At 38.3% G+C, this 17887-nt stretch overlaps 2 protein-coding genes across 3 annotated transcripts; both read left to right on the forward strand.

Annotated features, from left to right (window-relative positions):
- The first annotated feature begins 4159 nt into the window (after positions 1–4159).
- On the forward strand, positions 4160–6879 carry LOC109257363 (olfactory receptor 145-like). 2 transcript variants are annotated; one of them, XM_053899243.1, is made up of 2 exons: positions 4160–4170; positions 5943–6879. In XM_053899243.1, the coding sequence occupies exons 1-2, from the start codon at positions 4160–4162 to the stop codon at positions 6877–6879; spliced, it is 948 nt and encodes a 315-aa protein (XP_053755218.1). The 2 variants fall into 2 exon arrangements, with proteins under 2 accessions (XP_053755218.1, XP_019288937.2); XM_019433392.2 differs by lacking the exon at positions 4160–4170 and having other exon boundaries at positions 5932–6879.
- A 9825-nt stretch (positions 6880–16704) lies between these two features.
- On the forward strand, positions 16705–17637 carry LOC109257368 (olfactory receptor 145-like). The gene has a single exon (XM_019433397.2). It carries the CDS (start codon positions 16705–16707, stop codon positions 17635–17637), a length of 933 nt encoding a protein of 310 aa, XP_019288942.2.
- The last annotated feature ends 250 nt before the right edge of the window (positions 17638–17887 follow it).

The raw sequence follows: 17887 nt of genomic DNA on the forward strand, positions 1-17887 counted from the left end.
AGGATTGACTATGAGTTGGTATTTTTTTCATTTATTAATGGGTTCAGGATAGTAAACTGTAATTTGCTCTCAACTCTTGTATATGTATGACATTTTTCATAGAATTTAAAATTTTTAAAAATGTCAAAGAAAAGATCAGAAATGATGATCTAGATATTACTACCACTTCTATTGAAATAAAAAGCATTATAAGCGAGAACTATGAGCCATTATATGCCAACAAATTGGATAACATAGATGAAATGAAAAATTCCTGAAAATTCAAAGCCTACCATGATGTAATCATGAAGAAACAGAAAATCTTAATAAACCTATAATTAGTAAGAATATTGAATCAGTAGATAAAAATCTCCCACTAAAGAAAAGTCCTGGACTTCATAGCTTTCCTGGTCAATTCTACCAAACATTTATGGAAGAACTACCACCAGTCCTTTTGAAGCTTTTTCAAAAATTGAAGAGAATAGCACATTTTCCAGCTCAGTCTTTGAGGCCACCATTACCCCCAATGCCAAAGGCAGATATACACAATACAGGAAAAGAAATCTATGGACCAATAACCTTAATGAACATTAATGCAAATATCCTCAACAAAATACTAGCAAATCAAATTCAGCAGCATGTTTAAAGGATTACATACCATGACAAAGTAGGATTATTCCTGGAATGCGAAGGTGGTTCATCATATGAAAACTAATCAAAGTAATATACCACGTTAATAAAATGAAAGAAATACACACACACACACACACACACACACACACACACACACACAATCATGCCAATTGATTCAGAAAAAGCATTGGACCAAATTCAGCATTCTTTCATGATAAAAATTTTCAACAAATTAAGACTAGAAGGAAACTATCTCAACAGAACAAAAGCTGTATTAAAAAAAACCCAGGGTACATTATACTCAATGGTGAAATCTGGAAGCTTTTCCTTGAAGTTCAGGGTCAAGGGAAGGGCACTTAACTCTCACAGTTTCTATGCAACACAGTACTGGAATTTCTAGGCAGGATATTAGGCAAGAAATAGAAATGAAAAGTATCCAAATTGAAAAGAAGTAAAATGATCTCTCTTCATGAATGTTAGGATATTATATGTAAAACATTCTAAAGAATCCATAAAAATAAATAAATAAATAAATAAATAAATAAATAAATAAAACCACAAGTGAACTTAGGAAAGTAGCAGGATGCAAAGTTAGCATACAAAAATCAGTTGCCTTTATATATAATAGCAATGAATAATCCTTAAGTGCAATTAAGAAAACAGTTCCATTTAAAGCAGCATCAAATAGAATCAAATACTTAACCAAGGAGATATAGACTTGTAAAATGAAAACTAAAAAATATTGATGAAAGAAAATAGAGAAGACATAAATAAATGGAAACATACTCCACGTTCATGGATTGAAAAACTTAATATTGTTGTTTTGTTTTGTTTTGTTTTTGAGACAGAGAATGAGCAGGGGAGGGGCAGAGAGAGAGGGAGACACAGAATCTGAAGCAGGCTCCAGGCTCCGAGCTGTCAGCACAGAGTCTGACGCGGGGCTCGAACTCACAGGCTGTGAGATCATGACCTGAGCTGAAGTCGGATGCTTAATCAACTAAGCCACCCAGGCGCCCCAAAAAACTTAATATTGTTAACATAAATACTACCCAGGGCGCCTGGGTGGCTCAGTTGTTTGCGCATCTGACTCTTGATTTCAGGTCATGATCCCAGGATCATGGGATTGAGCCCCAAGTCAGGCTCCACACTGGAGCCTGCCTATGATTTTCTCTCTCTCTCCTTCTTCCCCTCACTTACACTCACTCACTTTCTCTTTATAAAAAAAATAAATAAATAAACAGATATTAATACTACCCAAAGTGATTTACAGATTCAACACAAATTCCAATGCCCTTTTTTGCAGAAATAGAAAATCCCATCCAAAATTCATATGGAAACACAAAGGGCCCTAATAGCCAAAACACTCTTGAAAAAGAGTAAAGCAGCAAGACTCACACTTCCTGATTACAAAACTTACTACAAAGCTATAGTAACCAAGAGAGTGTGGGTTTGGCATAAAGATAAACAGAAAGACCAATGGAATAAATACAAAAACTCAGATATAGAATTTTGCATAAAAGGAAGATTTTCTTGGATATGACACCAAAAGCAAAGGCAACCAAAGCAAAGATAGATAAATGGGATTACATCAAACTTCTGCAGAGCAAAGGAAGCAATCAGCAAAATGAAAAGACAACCTATGGAATGGAAGAAAATGTTTGTAAACCATGCATCTGATAAAAAGTTATCCAAAATGTGTAAGGAACACCTAAAACTCAAAAGTAACAGCAACCACACAAAAAAGAGTCTGCTAAAAAACATGGGCAATGGACCCGAATACACATTTCTAAAAAGAAAACATACAAGTGGCCAAAAAGTATATTAAAAGATGCTCAACATCACTGATTGCCAGAGAAATGCAAATGAAAACCACAGTGAGATACCACCTCACATCTGTTTAAAGGCTAGTAGCAAAAAGACAATAGATAAGCATTGGTGAGTTTGTGAAGAAAAGGGAATCCTTGTACAGTGTTGGTTAAGATATACAAAGTTTCCTTTATGCAAGATGAATAAGTTCTGGAGATCTAATGTGCACCAATATCACTATAGATAGAAATAAAATAGAAATGAAAAATATCCAAATTGAAAAGAAGTAAAATTATTCCTACTATAAAAGTAGGAAATAATTTATTTCCTACTTTTAAATTTTCTAAGAGGGTAGATCTTAAATATTCTCACTGCAAAAAAAAAAAAAAAGATAACTATGTGAGCTGATAGATATTTTAATTAATTTGGGGGAATTATTTGACAATGTTTACACTTATAAACTCAAGTCAAATATCTTAATTTTTTTATGTTTATTTATTTTTGAGAGAGAGAGACAGAGTGTGAGTGGGAGAGGGGCAGAAAGAGAAGGAGACACAGAATCTGAAGCAGGCTCCAGGCTGTCAGCACAGAGCCTGAGGCAGGGCTCAAACTCATGAGCCGTGAAATCATGACCTGAGCCAAAGTGGGATGCTTAAGTGACTGAGCCACCCAGGTGCCCCTCAAATCATATATCTTAAATATATAAAGTTATTAATTTTCAATTATACCCTGTAAAGATGGGGAAGAAAGAAAAAAAATAGCTTCGACTCAATTTCTTCTTTGGTTTTACTGAGGCTGAATCATGGCATGGAGGGGGGGGTACCTTTTGCTTATTTTTTTAAAGCAGGCCCCATGCCCACTGTGGAGTGCAAGGCAGGGCTTGAACTCACAACCCTGAGATCAAGACCCAAGCTGAAATCAAGAATCGGACATTCAACCACCTGAGCCACCCAGGTGCCCCTGAATCACAGTTTTAAGACATCATTTTATGACAAAATTTCAGTTGCCGGAGATAATGGAGAACAATTGAAAGTTCTTGAACTAGGGAATGACAGATCTGTGCTTTCAGAGGTCATTCTAACAGCAGTGTGGATGGTTAAGTAAGAGGGCGTGTGTGGAAATGCTAGAAAATAGAAAAGCCACTACGGTTCAGTAGTAGAGTTAAGTTAAAACCTAACCACTGCCTCAATTATGGTGGTGGCTGAAGGAAAGGCATGGATGTCATTGTGGTGGCAGACTCTGTGGCTTAACATTTGGGTTTTGTGGAAAATATTTTGAAGCTTTGAGAACAACATCACTTTCAGAAAAATTTGAGTTCCTACTCTGTACACTGTACTGTACTTAACAAATAAGACAAAAATTATTCTTACAGAAGTTATAATTATTGAAGAACAGGAGAATTAAAGGGAAGAATGATGAGTGTTATGATGGAGGTTGTTTCAAAATTTTTGAGAACCTATATAAGCTGACGTTAATGACTATCTACCGTGGGATAGTCAGTGTTCTAGCCATTTTACTTACATTTTTTCATCTAATGATTAGAACAATTTAATGAAAGTGATGCCATTTTTTTTTTACCATTTCTATTTTACAAAGATAAACCAGAGGAAGAAAGAGATTAAGTAATTTGCCTGGGGTATGATTAGTAAGAGTGGAGGTAGGATTTATACACACGCTCTAACTCTGCAGCCCCTGTTTGTGTGTGTGTGATGAGAAGAAATAGATGACGTCAGTTATTGAAATGTCACAAAAGTCTCAGGAGGATGGTCAGGTACAAATTTCCAGTATGTATTTAAAAAAAAGAAACATGGCATTAAAATTATTTTAGACATATCCCAGGAAGAGACAGTTGACCTGAGATGCTCCATCTTGCAAATTTTCAGATAAAGAAATAAAGAATCTTAGAGGCAGAATGCCTGCAGAAAAATTTCCAGTTAGGATATGGGAAGAAAGAGGGAAATGTATAATCGATTTCCCTTCAGAGATGAAGATGACAGAGAGATGGGAGTTCATTTTGGGCTTTGTCTTGGGAGATACACAATCCCATGAGTGATGAGAAACCTTGAGTTAATTTTGAGTCCCTGAAGAACTAAAGACAGATGCATGCTGGAGGGTGTAAATACAATCCTCTTATTTCCCTTTATGCATAGAATCTATTTCCCAAGGGGAAATGACTGTGCAAGCTTCTATTCTGTTTATAACCACGTGCAGTGTATCATTAAACTCACATTCAATCATGTGTACCTTATCAAATGGCAAACGAGTTAATAATGAAGACTTTATTTTTCTCTGTTGTTTGAGAGAACTCAAAGTCATAATCAGAAATTATGATCTGTAGCTCGGAAAGGTTTCTAGGACGTATCTGAAGTTACACCTATGCAATATCCTCTTAGAATCAAAGGGCACAAAGCCCTGAAATTGCCTTTCCAGGACTGCTGGGGTAAACAAACAATAAGGAAGCACCAGGATATTCTTGCCTAAGAAGTGTGAGTGTTTGAATTCCATTTATATGAATGTCCCTCTTGTTGTAAGATGGAAATCCAAAGATCTAATATGCCACTTTCATTTTTACTTTGTGCAGTTCTGAGATTCAAGTGAGGAAGAATCTGTTCAAAGGGAGATCAGGAATGTTTAGAGACTTAAGTAGTGCAGGGATACAATATCTCCATCAATAAGTTCCTTCTCCATGGATAGAACTCTCACTTTTCTGGATTTGTGGATTTTATTCTGTGACATGAGGCAGTAACTTAACCTGTCCTAGACTCTGGTCCCTTAGTTTTGGATTAGAAACCATGTTCTTGGACACCTGGGTGGCTTAGTCAGTTAAGCGTCTGACTTTGGCTCAGGTCATGATCTCACAATTTATGAGTTCAAGCCCCACGTTGGGCTCTGTGCTGACAGCTCAGAGCCTGGACTCTGCTTCAGATTCTTCGTCTCCCTATTTCTCTGCCCCTCCCTTGCTGGTGCCGTTTCTCTCTCTCTCTCTCTCTCTCTCTCTCTCTCTCTCTCTCTCTCTCTCTCTCAAAAAATAAACAAGCATTAAAAATTAAAAAAAGAAAAAAGAAAGAAACGATGTTCTCGGTTCCCACCACATAAGGTCTAATATGGATTAGAGACCAGCAAATATCCTAAGATCTCTACCTCCATATTTATTTAATGGGAGTCTTAAGTGAATGAAGAAATGGGGGGATAAGAGAAGGACAATTATGTCCTGGTCCATCCTTTTTCTCCCTTCTCCCTTGGTTTTTCCAGCAGTTGTGTTCGCATATGGCAGCACTGGACTTCCCTCTTTAGGCTAAATTGTGATACTCTTTGCTATATTTAGCTTATAAACCTCTAATAAAGGAGAAGTTAGTGTTTCTCAGTATCATGATAGAGGTAAAGACAGATTTTAGTGATCTAGATTTGGTTAGTCTCAGATAGTCCCAGCCTATATTCCCTCTTTTAGGATGCAATATTGTGGGAAGTGGTGGGTTTTCATCTAATGTAACCCTGTTTTTCTGTGCTCACAGATCCCCTTGGAGAAGAATGGCTCCTACAAATGCCTCTTTTGTGACTGAATTTATCCTGGTAGGGCTAACAGACCTACCAGATCTCCAGCTCCCCCTGTTCTGCCTGTTTCTAGTCATGTATGTGGTCACTGTGTTAGGAAATTTGGGCTTGATAACTCTAATTGGGCTGAATTCACACCTACATATCCCCATGTACTTTTTCCTCTCCAATTTGTCCTTCATAGACCTCTGTTATGCTTCTGTGTTTACACCCAAAATGCTGATTAATTTCACATCAAAGAAGAATATTATCTCCTATAGGGGGTGCATGACCCAATTCTACTTTTTTTGTTTTTTTGTCATTTCTGAATGCTATGTGCTGACATCAATGGCCTATGATCGCTATGTGGCCATCTGTAACCCACTTTTGTATAATGTTGTCATATCCCCTAAAGTGTGTTCCTGTCTTATGCTTGGTTCATATTTGATGGCATTTTCGGGTGCTATGGCCCACACAGGATGCATGCTGAGACTGAACTTCTGTGATGCGAACACCATCAACCATTATTTGTGTGACATCCTCCCCCTTCTCCAGCTCTCCTGCACAAGCACCTACGTGAATGAGCTGGTGGTTTTCATCGTGGTGGGCATCAACATCATTGTGCCCAGTGTCACCATCTTTGTGTCTTATGGTTGCATCCTCTCCAGCATCCTCCACATCAGCTCCACTGAGGGCAGGTCCAAAGCGTTCAGCACCTGCAGTTCCCACATAATTGCTGTTTCCTTGTTCTTTGGATCAGGTGCATTTACATATCTCAAACCGTCGTCTGCTCTGTCTATGCATAAGGGGAAAATCTCTTCTGTCTTTTATACCAGTGTGGTTCCCATGATGAACCCTTTAATCTACAGCTTGAGAAACAAAGATGTTAAAACTGCTCTGAGAAAAACCCTCAGTAGGAGAAGGTTTTGATCAGAATCAGTGTCCCTGTGCAGGTAGTAATAGGACTGGTATATTCTGTTTCTTTTATCACAGTTTAGGCGGAGACTTCATATCCTATATCTTTGTTACCATGATGAAGGAAATTGAGTCTTCTCTCAATTTGTTTCCAATTTTTAAATAGTATAATTTCCTTCCTCACCAGTTTTGCAATTTCTACTCTTTTACACCATTTTAACTATTTAACATTAATGAATAAGCTTATCTTTGTTTTTCCATTGTCATTATGGAGTTTGCTTTTTTTTTCTCCTGGAAAAAGATAAAAGGTTCTGCAAAAGATCAGGTAAAGTAACACTACGGTGATCTTGGTTTCTTACCTGCGACTTATAATGTACTGGTGGAATCAGGAATCAGATAATCCATACTCTACTGGTTACATCTTCCACTGGCCTTTAATGTGCCTCCTTGAAATGCCAGTGTTTCACAGATATAGCAAGTTCCATGAAGTCCATAAAATATAATCCACTTGCCAGCTGTAAACTGACATATGCTCCTTCTGGCAGAGATTTCATATTTATCTTGGTAAATATGAAACTGAGACATATTTATATCATGAATATATATTTATTGCATAGACATGATACTGAAGCTAAGAAAATTTAATGAGTTAAATCATACATCTTATGAAAGAAACACCTAGATAAACTGTAACCTCCTGATTTCAGTCTACTGCTGTTTCAAGTATACTTGTCTACTTCATTTCATTATTTTTATTTCAGTAATCGTGGAATATGAGAAAACGTTTTTATTTTTGAAGTTGACAGTGCTTTGTTGGCTTATACATGAATATCTCTCAGGGTAGTGGTTGTTTTAGGAAAATAGTTTAATAGTTCTTTTTCTTGTGAAAGAGAAGTCCTGTTATGCTAGGATAGTTGAGAGATGATCGGCTCAAAAATGGAGCTTTTTCTGTAAATTAAGTTAAAAAAAAATTTTAGAATGTTTGCAAGTACTAGTAATTCACAGAATAGGGCACAGAAGAGAAAGGAACCCAGCCACAAAGCATTAGGTCAAGATATAAAAAAACGCACGTACAATAAACAAAAAATCTCTCTGTAGAAAAAAGGACAATGAGGTTTAAAACCACATTTCAGTTTGAATTTGTATCCTGCTCTTTAGAGTACTGTAATTATCCCCCCACTGTACATACAGCTTTGATAAAACTTACAATGCATGATGATCATGCATTAATAGTGTTTTGGGGAAGGTAGGCCCAAATTGGTGGCCACATTTATGAGGAACCAGGAACACAGAGATCAGAAATTTCAGGAGATTAAATAGTATGTGGTATTCCAAACTCAAGTGAGGTTGAAGGAGTTTAGAAAGCAAATTATGGGGAAAAGACAGCTGTTTCTATGACTCTTCCTTTCTGGAAGCTCTAGGAATGTTATGGAGATCTCAGGATTTCTCTGGATAGGATAAAAGTGAAAGTCACTTGATATTTAAACAGGAGAACTCACAGAGCTACAGGACTTGGGAACAGCTAAATCACTCCTGTTTTTGTTGGTTTCCATATGCTACTCCCATATGGAGTTTAAGATACAAAACCCTGAAACTGCAGCTGGGAAAGCAATGACAACTTGAAAGAAACACGCGGTGAATAAACCAAGTTGTGACAATTTCTTTTCTGGAATAGGATGTTGGCTTATTTTTCTTTTGAGACAACACAAAAAGATGACTACTTTAAAACTTTTAATCCTAAATTTCACTTCTGAATCCAATATTATGCTATATATTAACTAACTAGAATTTGAATAAAATCTTGATACAAACAAAAACCTCTTAATCAAGTGATAATTTAAACATTTCTAAGATAACTTTAATAATATTACTTTTATACCATTTTTCTAATATTCACTCAAGATTTAGATATTGTGATGTCCATTGACTGATGAATGGATAAAGAAGATGTGTGTGTGTGTGTGTGTGTGTGTGTGTGTGTGTGTGTATACAATGGAATACTACTTGGCAATGAAAAATAATGAAATCTTACCATTTGCAACAATGTGGATGGAACTAGAGGGTAATATGGTAAGCGAAATAAGTCAGTCAAAGACAGGTATCATATGATATCACTCATTTGTGGAATTTGAGAAACAAAACAGATAAATATAGGGAAAGGGAGGAAAAATAACATAAAAACAGAGAGGGAGGGAAACCATTAGAGACTCTTAAGTACAGAGAACAAACTGAGGGTTGCTGGAGGGGTGGTGAGTGGGGCAATGGGTTAAATGAGTGATGGGCATGAAGAAGCACACTTTTCAGGATGAGCACTGGGTGTCATATATAAGAGATGAATCACTGGGCTCTACTCCTGAAGCCAAGACTTCACTGTATGTTAACTAACTTGAATTTACATTAAAAAAATAAAGATTTAGGCATTGTGAAATTTAGCATAACTGGTTTGTTAGCTTGTCTTTTTTTTAGATGTTTGACATCGCAAAAACTTTGACTGTGGTTCACTTATTTATTTTAAAAATTAATTTTTTTCTGGAAGCCAATTTATTACAAAGAAAAATTAATTGATCTTTAACAAAGTATAGTTAGCGTAAATATTACACTAGTTTCACACATACAACATAGTGATCTGACATTTATATACTGTACAAAATGCTCACCATGATAAATGTAGTTATCATCTACCACCAGATAGCTACTGACTTATGATTTTACATGACCTTTCACACCACATGCCCTGACCTCCATATCAACATGCTTGATTTGCACTTACCAAGTACTATTTATATAAAATGGTTGGTTTTCACTGTTTTTTTTTTAATTTTTGCTTTTCTTTTACTTATTGTCTATTTTGATGAAATTGTATTCCTTATTGAAAAAAGTGTGTCAGTATGTAAATAATGTCTGTGCTATTCAGGAATCCCTGTAGACATTGCAAAGGTGTGTTCATATTGTTATGTATCTTATCACTATTTGAGGTAGCTAAAAGTATGTGTTAAACATGGTCACTAATATTTCATTTGAGAAGCCTTAAAATACAAGTGAAATCTGCTTCAGTTGCAGACAAAGACTTTCAGAAATGATAATTTTTTACTGCCGAAAAGATAAGCTTTCTTTTGAACTAGGCCCCATTTTTTTCAGGTTGTTTGGGGAAAAGTTTATTAAAATTGTTATAAAAGCTATTAAGACATTTATAAAGGTAAGATTGACAAAGCTTTAGTAAAAGCAACTCAGCTGACAACTTTCTGGTTAGTGATTTAAGAACTGTGTATGGATTTTCCTTTTTTCAAAAGGAGAACCAAGTTAGGTGTGTTACATGCACAACATAGAGTTATCCCTTATGGTTTTTGCTTTTTCGTGTTATCTGAACGGCCATAAAAGAAGTTAGGAGAGAAAGTATGAGTCTCGTATCAAATTGTCACAGCTAGGAGTCAAGCAGGTAAAGCATGGGATTTGTCTGGACCTGTGTACTAGGACACAGCCATCTCTAAATCAGTATGAAAGCTTGAGCTTTCTGGGCAATAACAGAAAATGATCCTCCTCGTTCAGGACCAGAAGCAACGTTGATTACATTCTGCCTTTGTTTAATCTAAACTTTCTGTACTTGAGCTGGTATTGTTGCTCAGGACCAGGTCTGGAATGAGCATGATAGGGGTAAGCTGTGGTTAAGGTGTCATGCAAACCAGAAGTACAAGGGGTTCTGAGTTCCATGTCCTTTGAATTGCTGAACACCTACATTTATTGAACCTAGTTTTCCACTCCTCTTTACAGTGCACCCTAAGCACACCCCCCTCCCTACACACACAGAGTCTTGGAGTCTTATATTTTATGAGATCACTGCCTAACACCGATTGTATGATATGCAAACTACCTTCGGGTAGATGGTTCCTGGTTCCAGCTGCTGTGAAGGATGAGCAGGAAGTACTTGCTGAATCTAGTAAAAGGAAATGATTATTGCTTTAATCACTTTCTTGTTCATGGAAATACACACACACACACTTGGGTGCACACACACACACAGCATCTTGTACCTCTAAGTACCTAGCAATGTATGGCATTGGGCTATATGTCACATACATAAATAAGGCATGGTAAGAGAAAGATATAAATGTATATTATCATAATGCAACAGAGTAGATGGATTCTAAAATCAGTCTTAAAATTACTTCTTAAAATTGATTTTGGGGGCGCCTGGGTGGCTCAGTTCGTTGAGCATCCGACTTCCGCTCAGGTCATGATCTCACAGTTCATGATTTTGAGCCCCATGTCAGGCTCTGTGCTGACAGTTCAGAGCTTGGATCCTGCTTCAGATGCTGTGTCTTTCTCTCTCTGTCCCTCCCTCGCTTGCACTCTGTCTCTTTCTCTCTCTCTGAAAAATAAATGAATGTTAAATAAATAAATACATACATACATACATACATACATACATACATACATACATAAATAAATAGATTTTGTTGAATCGATGTCCATGTTGGGGGACGAACCTGGTATTTTCCCTGAGTCCGGCAGAGTTGGTTTTGCTCTAGTGCATTGGGACATTTCAGTTTATTATCAGCTGAACAGCAGTTGGTTGATATGTGGGGTTTTGTCATGCAAAATCTGTACCTTTAAACACTAATCTCACACACAGAAATTTTACATGCTGAGACAGAGACATTCATCTTTCTCAGTGACTAGTGGCTGGTGGAATCATAGGGGCTCTGAAATCCTCTCTCTGCTGTAAAGTTAAATTAACCCACTTCAAATATTCATAGAGATGTGCAGGGTGTTACGATTGCTCTTAACGTGTTTTAGTTTTTTCTGCACTGTCACATCTGTTAGTTTAAGTATTCCGAAGGGAAGTAATGTGAGATAAAGAAGAGAGGGGATCTTAGTTTTCATTTCACAGATTAAGAAACTGATGCTCAGACTTGTTCATGATTTGTCTCAAATTACAACCTTTTCTTTTCTTTTTTTTTTTTGAGAGAGAGAGCAAGTGAGCAGGTGAGCAAGGGGCAGAGAGAGAGAGAATCTGATAAGGGGCAGAGAAAGAGAGAAAGAGAGAGAAGCGGGCTCACCCAAAGTAGGGCTTGTGTTCACCTGAAGTGGGGCTCGAGCTCACCCAATGTGGAACTTGAACTCACGAACCCATGAGATCATGACCTAAGCCGAAGTCTGGTGCTTAACAACTGAGCCACCCTGGGCACCCTCAAATTACAACTTTCAAGTGGTAGAGCTGTGACGAGGAATGGTGTTTTGATTCTAAGTATATCAAGGTACTATTATCATTATTATGTATCATTATACTGTATCATTTATATCATACAATATACAGTATCATTATACTGTACTTTTAAATATCAGTGAAACATGAAAATGGTTTTAGTGACTAAAAAAGCTCAGAACACAAATAAAAACAAAATCCTAAACTAAGAAAAAATGTCGAAAAATATCTTTGACATTTCATATTTGAAAGTTCTATCGCTTAATTTAGAATGTGTGAATATATTCTTATTTTATACTGGCCTACATGATAAATGGAAACACCTAAGGGTAGACTATAATAATCATTTCCATGTTTTCTTTTCCTTCTGTTGGCTGGATGTGGAATGCATGAGGCCCCACTTAAGTGACGAAGCTGGGAACAAATGCTCCCGCATGATTGTAGCGGTATCATGATGGAGAATGGGAGACTGTAGGGGCGCACAAGGGCTCTGGAAGGCAGGAATAGTCTATTTATAGATCTTCATGGTCATTATAAGCTGTTCATTTTATGATGGTTGAAGTGTATATTTTGTAGACTTTGATATATGTATTTATGTTAACTTTAACAATAAATTAAGGCTGAAAACTTTGATTATACCTCTACTGAAATTAAAATTTAAACTAATCAGGGCTCAGAATAAAGTCACAGGTGGAGGAAACAGCCTTCTAAGCACAGCATGGCTCGCACAGAAGAAACCAGCAGAAGTAATGTATGGAGGACGCTAAACCAGTCCAGGGAAGAGAGAATCCTTTTACTACACCTAATGAGGAATTTCCAGAAGTGTCTGTGGGAGGAGCAAAGTCAACATAGAACCCCATTGTATAGGTTTGTAGTAGGTTATATGTCATTAGGTTAATGTAAAGAGGATATAGTTCTCATAACATTATATAATTTAATTTTCTTCACCCTTTCTACATTCTTGATAAAGTCTTTTCTTAAAGAACTTTTTAAAAATATTAAAAAAAAATTAATGTTTATTTTTGAGAAAGAGAGAGACAGAGTGTGAACCGGGGAGGGACAAAGAGAGAGGGAGACACCGAATCTGAAGCAGGCTTGAGGCTCAGAGCTGTCAGCACAGAGCCTGACACAGGGCTCAAACTCCAGAACCGCAAGATCATGACTTGAGCCAAAGTCGAACGCTTAACCGACTGAGCCACCCAGGTGCCCCTTTTTAAAAAATTTTTAATGTTTATTTATTTTTGACAGAGAGAGAGAGACAGAGCATGGGCAGGGAGAGGCATAGAGAGAGAGAGAGATAGGGAGACACAAAATCCAAAGCAGGCTGCAGGCCCTTAGCTGCCAGCACAGAGCTTGACATGAGGCTCGAACTCATGGAGTGCAAGATCAGGACCTGAGCCGATGTCGGACACTCAACCAACTGAGCCACCCAGGCACCCCCTTCTTTTTTTTTTAATTTTTTTTAACGTTTATTTATTTTTGAGAGACAGAGCACAAATGGGGGAGGGGCAGAGAGAGAGAGGGAGACACAGAATCTGAAGCAGGCTCTAAGCTGAGCTGTCAGCACAGAGCCCAATGCGGGACTTGAACTCATGAACTGTAAGATCATGACCTGAGCTGTGAGGTCATGAAGTCGGATGCCTAACCGACTGAGCCAACCCAGGTACCTCTTCTTAAAGAACTTCTTTAAGCATTATGTTCAACAACTATGTGAATTTAATAATTTGGGAATATAGAAAAATTGATATATTTAGGCATAGAGAAAAGACTGCTTCAATCACCAGAGGTATTATAAAGCATAACCATTGAATCAGAACCAGATATCACCATCATAATTCAAGTTTAGAGGTGATCCAGTAGTCAGTAAATTTGTGTTGAGTCCCAGAATATTGGGTTAGAGCATTTTATATCTCACCTGCCTGGATAAGCATTGTTCCTGGAAGTTGGTATAGATCTGACTATGCAAGTGGAAGTCAGATTAGCTCAGTTAAGTAAAATGGAGAGTGGATAAGTAGTTAACCCTTGGTATTTGTATATGTATGCTCATAATGCAATTTTTATGGGACTTATTTTTCTATAAATAGGTCATAGTATCGGGAAATTGCTATGATGGGAACTTTTCAGCCTTTTTTTTTCTCCAAATGTGCTTTCTGATCCTATCTCACTGTCCTGCTGAGGTTTCTAAAATGTACATATTGGTCCACATGGTAGCATCCAATAAGTGCCTCATGCTTCCTTCACTATGTTTCATTCTTTTTTCATTTCACCCTCTCATGGAATAATTTCCAGTGGCCTTTTATCCAATTCAGTGATTCCTTCTTTTGCTTGGTCTAGTTTGCTCTGGAGCCCCTCCAGTGAATTTTTCAGTGCTGTTATTGTATTCTTCAGCTCCATGATTTCTGTTTAATACTTTTTTCTGTCTCTTGTTCAGATTTCCTCTTGGTTTGTGTTTTGTTCTCTGACTACAGTGAGCATCTTGATGACAGTTATTTTCAATTCTCTGTCAAGTATATCACATATTTTCATTCCATTAGAGTCAGTTTGTGGAGATTGCTCTTATTCCTTTTTGGAAAGTGTTTCAACTTGTCTTCATTTTCATTGACTCTCTGCACTGGTGTCTGCACATTAGACAAACGCCCATTTGGCCTAATACTCATGGACTGGCCTTGAACTGGAGAGGGCACCACCAATAAGCCTGGTCAGAGACTCTGGAGGCCTCTCAAAGTTTGTGCAGTCCTATCCTCTTTCTTTGTTCCTGGTGACCTCCCCTCCCCACCAACAAAGACATCCATAGTGTGCCAGGTCCCATCTGTGCTCTAAAACATGCAAGACTGAAGCTAGTTCCTCAGGCAGCTCACAGATAAATTGTGTTATTGAACACCTTGTGCCCATTTTCCCTCACCAGAAAGAAGCTGTAAGAAAGGGCTTTTCAATTGCTTGGTCTGTGCTGAGCCAGGGGGAGGAGCTATGGTGACTTCCAGGGCAAACCACCGTCTTTACTCTCTCTCACCCCAGGCAGCTGAAGTGTGCTGTGTCCTGTATTCCCTCTGCTTTCTGACGGAGACTCTCTAGAAGCCAGTCTTCAGGACACAGCTAATAAAAGCTGGAGCATTGGACACATGGTGCACTTCTTTCCCTCCCCTCGGAGAAGCCAGGAACTTGGGGTTTTGTCCCAATTTGAAGGTGCTGTGCAAGGATAAGTATAGGACAAGAGGATATCTTGACCTTCCCTACCAGTTTCAGTGTGACCAGTTTCATGCTTTAACTGGGAGCAGGACTGCCTTAACTAGTATCTGGATTTCCCACAAAAGCAATCTGTACATGAAATGTTTTCAAATCAGTGTATTCATGGAGGGTATGAGGTCTAGGGCTTCCTCTTCTGCCATCTTGTTTAATGGGAAATGGGAATTTATTTTTTGACCCTCTTTGGGAGATGTCCATTCCCTACAGTGAGGGGAAAACTTGGGTAAAACTTTGAGTCCCTACAGTATTGGAGACACGTTATGGTCCTTTGTGTAAATACAATCCCCTCAATACCCTATTACACCTAGAAACTATTCCCTGTGGGAGAGACTGAGTAAGTGCCTGCCCTGTTTATAACTGGGTACATTATATCCTTACACTTGCGTTGTCTTCTGTGAATTTTAAGTGGCAAAAATGATAATAAGAAAGGCTGTTTATTTTTGTCTGCTGCTTGAGAGGACTCAAAATCAGAAATTCTATTCCGTAGTTCAGAAAGATTTCCAGAGCACATCAGAAATTAAGAGTGGTCTCCATCCTCATAGAACCAAAGGGAGCGAAGTCTCAGAGACTAAAGCTTCCCTTTCAGAACCACAGGGGTAATAATGGTAGGGAAGAACCAAGGTTTTCTTGCCTAGAGAAGGTGAGTTTCTGAATTCCATTTATATTAATGTCCTCCTTTTGTGATGGAAGTCCAGGGATCTAAGATATGCCACTTTCATTCCAGATTTTGCAGTCCTCAGACTCAAGTGAAATTGACAGAAGAACCTGTTGGAGGGGGGATGGTGGTGCAGGGAAGGTTCAGAGACATTATTGGGTTCAAAGGATGCAATGTATTGGTCAGTTCCATGGATGGAACTCTCACTCTTCCAAAGTTACGGTTTTTACTTTGTGGCATGGAGCAGGAACTTAAACTCTCCTAGTCCTGGTCTTTTATTTGGATTGGAAACAATGTTTTTCATTCTCACCACACCAAGTCTAATCCCCATTAGAGGCCAGCACCAGGTTGGTGGGTTGCTGCCTCCAATTTTACTGATTAGGGGAAGGGTCATGTGGTCAAAGAAATGAAATGAGAGGAGGCGATTCTCTCCTAGTCCAATCTTCTCCCTTAACCTTTGCTTTATGCAGCAGTCATGTTGACATATGGAAACATTGGCCTTCATGCTGTCAGCTCAGTTTTGATGCTCTGTGCTTATGCAGTTTATAAAGACTCTAATGAGGGAATGCCCATGTCACTAGATTCACGATAATGGTAAAGCAGACCTGTGGGTCCAGATTAGGTTAGTCTCAGATATTCTTTGTACATACCCAATTCTCATGAGAGGCTATATGGTGAGAAAAATTGAATTTTCTGTGTAACATTTTCCTCCTGTGTCCACAGATTCACTTAGAGTAAAATGGTGCCTGGGAATGCTTCTTTTGTGACTGAATTCATTCTGCTGGGGCTAACAGACCTACCAGATCTCCAGCTCCCCCTGTTCTGCCTGTTTCTAGTCATGTATGTGGTCACTGCATTGGGAAATTTGGGCTTGATAACTCTAATTGGGCTGAATTCACATCTACACACCCCCATGTACTTTTTCCTCTCCAATTTGTCCTTCATAGACTTCTGTTATTCTTCTGTGTTTACACCCAAAATGCTATTTAACTTCACATCAAAGAAGAATATCATCTCCTATAGGGGGTGCATGGCCCAGCTTTACCTTTTCAGTTTTTTTGGTATTTCTGAAGGTTATGTGCTGACATCAATGGTCTATGATCGCTATGTGGCCATCTGCAACCCACTTTTGTATAATGTTGTCATGTCCCCTAAAGCGTGTTCCAGCCTTATGCTTGGTTCATATTTGATGGCATTTTCGGGTGCTATGGCCCACACAGGATGCATGCTGAGACTGACCTTCTGCAATGCAAACACCATCAACCATTATTTGTGTGACATCCTCCCCCTTCTCCAGCTCTCCTGCACAAGCACCTACGTGAATGAGCTGGTGGTTTTCATCGTGGTGGGCATCAACATCATTGTGCCCAGTGTCACCATCTTTGTGTCTTATGGTTGCATCCTTTCCAGCATCCTCCGCATCAGCTCCACTGAGGGCAGGTCCAAAGCGTTCAGCACCTGCAGTTCCCACATAGTTGCTGTTTCCTTGTTCTTTGGATCAGGTGCATTTATGTATCTTAAACCATCTTCTGCTGGGTCTATGGATGAGGGGAAAATCTCTTCTGTCTTTTATACCAATATAGTTCCCTTGATGAACCCATTCATTTACAGCTTGAGAAACAAAGACATTAAACTTGCTCTGAGAAAAACTCTGAATAGGGGAAAGTTTTGATATATCTGCCACTTGACATTAGAAACTTGTATCAAATACTGTTTGTATTCCCAGTGTTCCATCTTCCAATTGGCAAGTATATGTCTCCTTTAAGTCCTGGGATTGGAGATTCCATAAAGACAATCAAGGTTAATCCATTTTGCATATGTAAACATCAAGTATAAAGTGTCTTTTGGCAGGCTTTTCTCTTTTACCTTTGAACAGCCAAACCAACACATCAGTGATCCTCAAAATATATTTATTGTATGCA

This window comes from Panthera pardus, unplaced genomic scaffold (assembly GCF_024362965.1).
Source record: "Panthera pardus isolate Hobbes unplaced genomic scaffold, ASM2436296v1 HiC_scaffold_12, whole genome shotgun sequence".
Taxonomy (NCBI): domain Eukaryota; kingdom Metazoa; phylum Chordata; class Mammalia; order Carnivora; family Felidae; genus Panthera; species Panthera pardus.

What these genes read in the sequence shown, in the direction of transcription:
- LOC109257368 (XM_019433397.2), top strand. Translation starts at nt 16,705, where the DNA reads ATGGTGCCTGGGAATGCTTCTTTTGTGACTGAATTCATTCTGCTGGGG.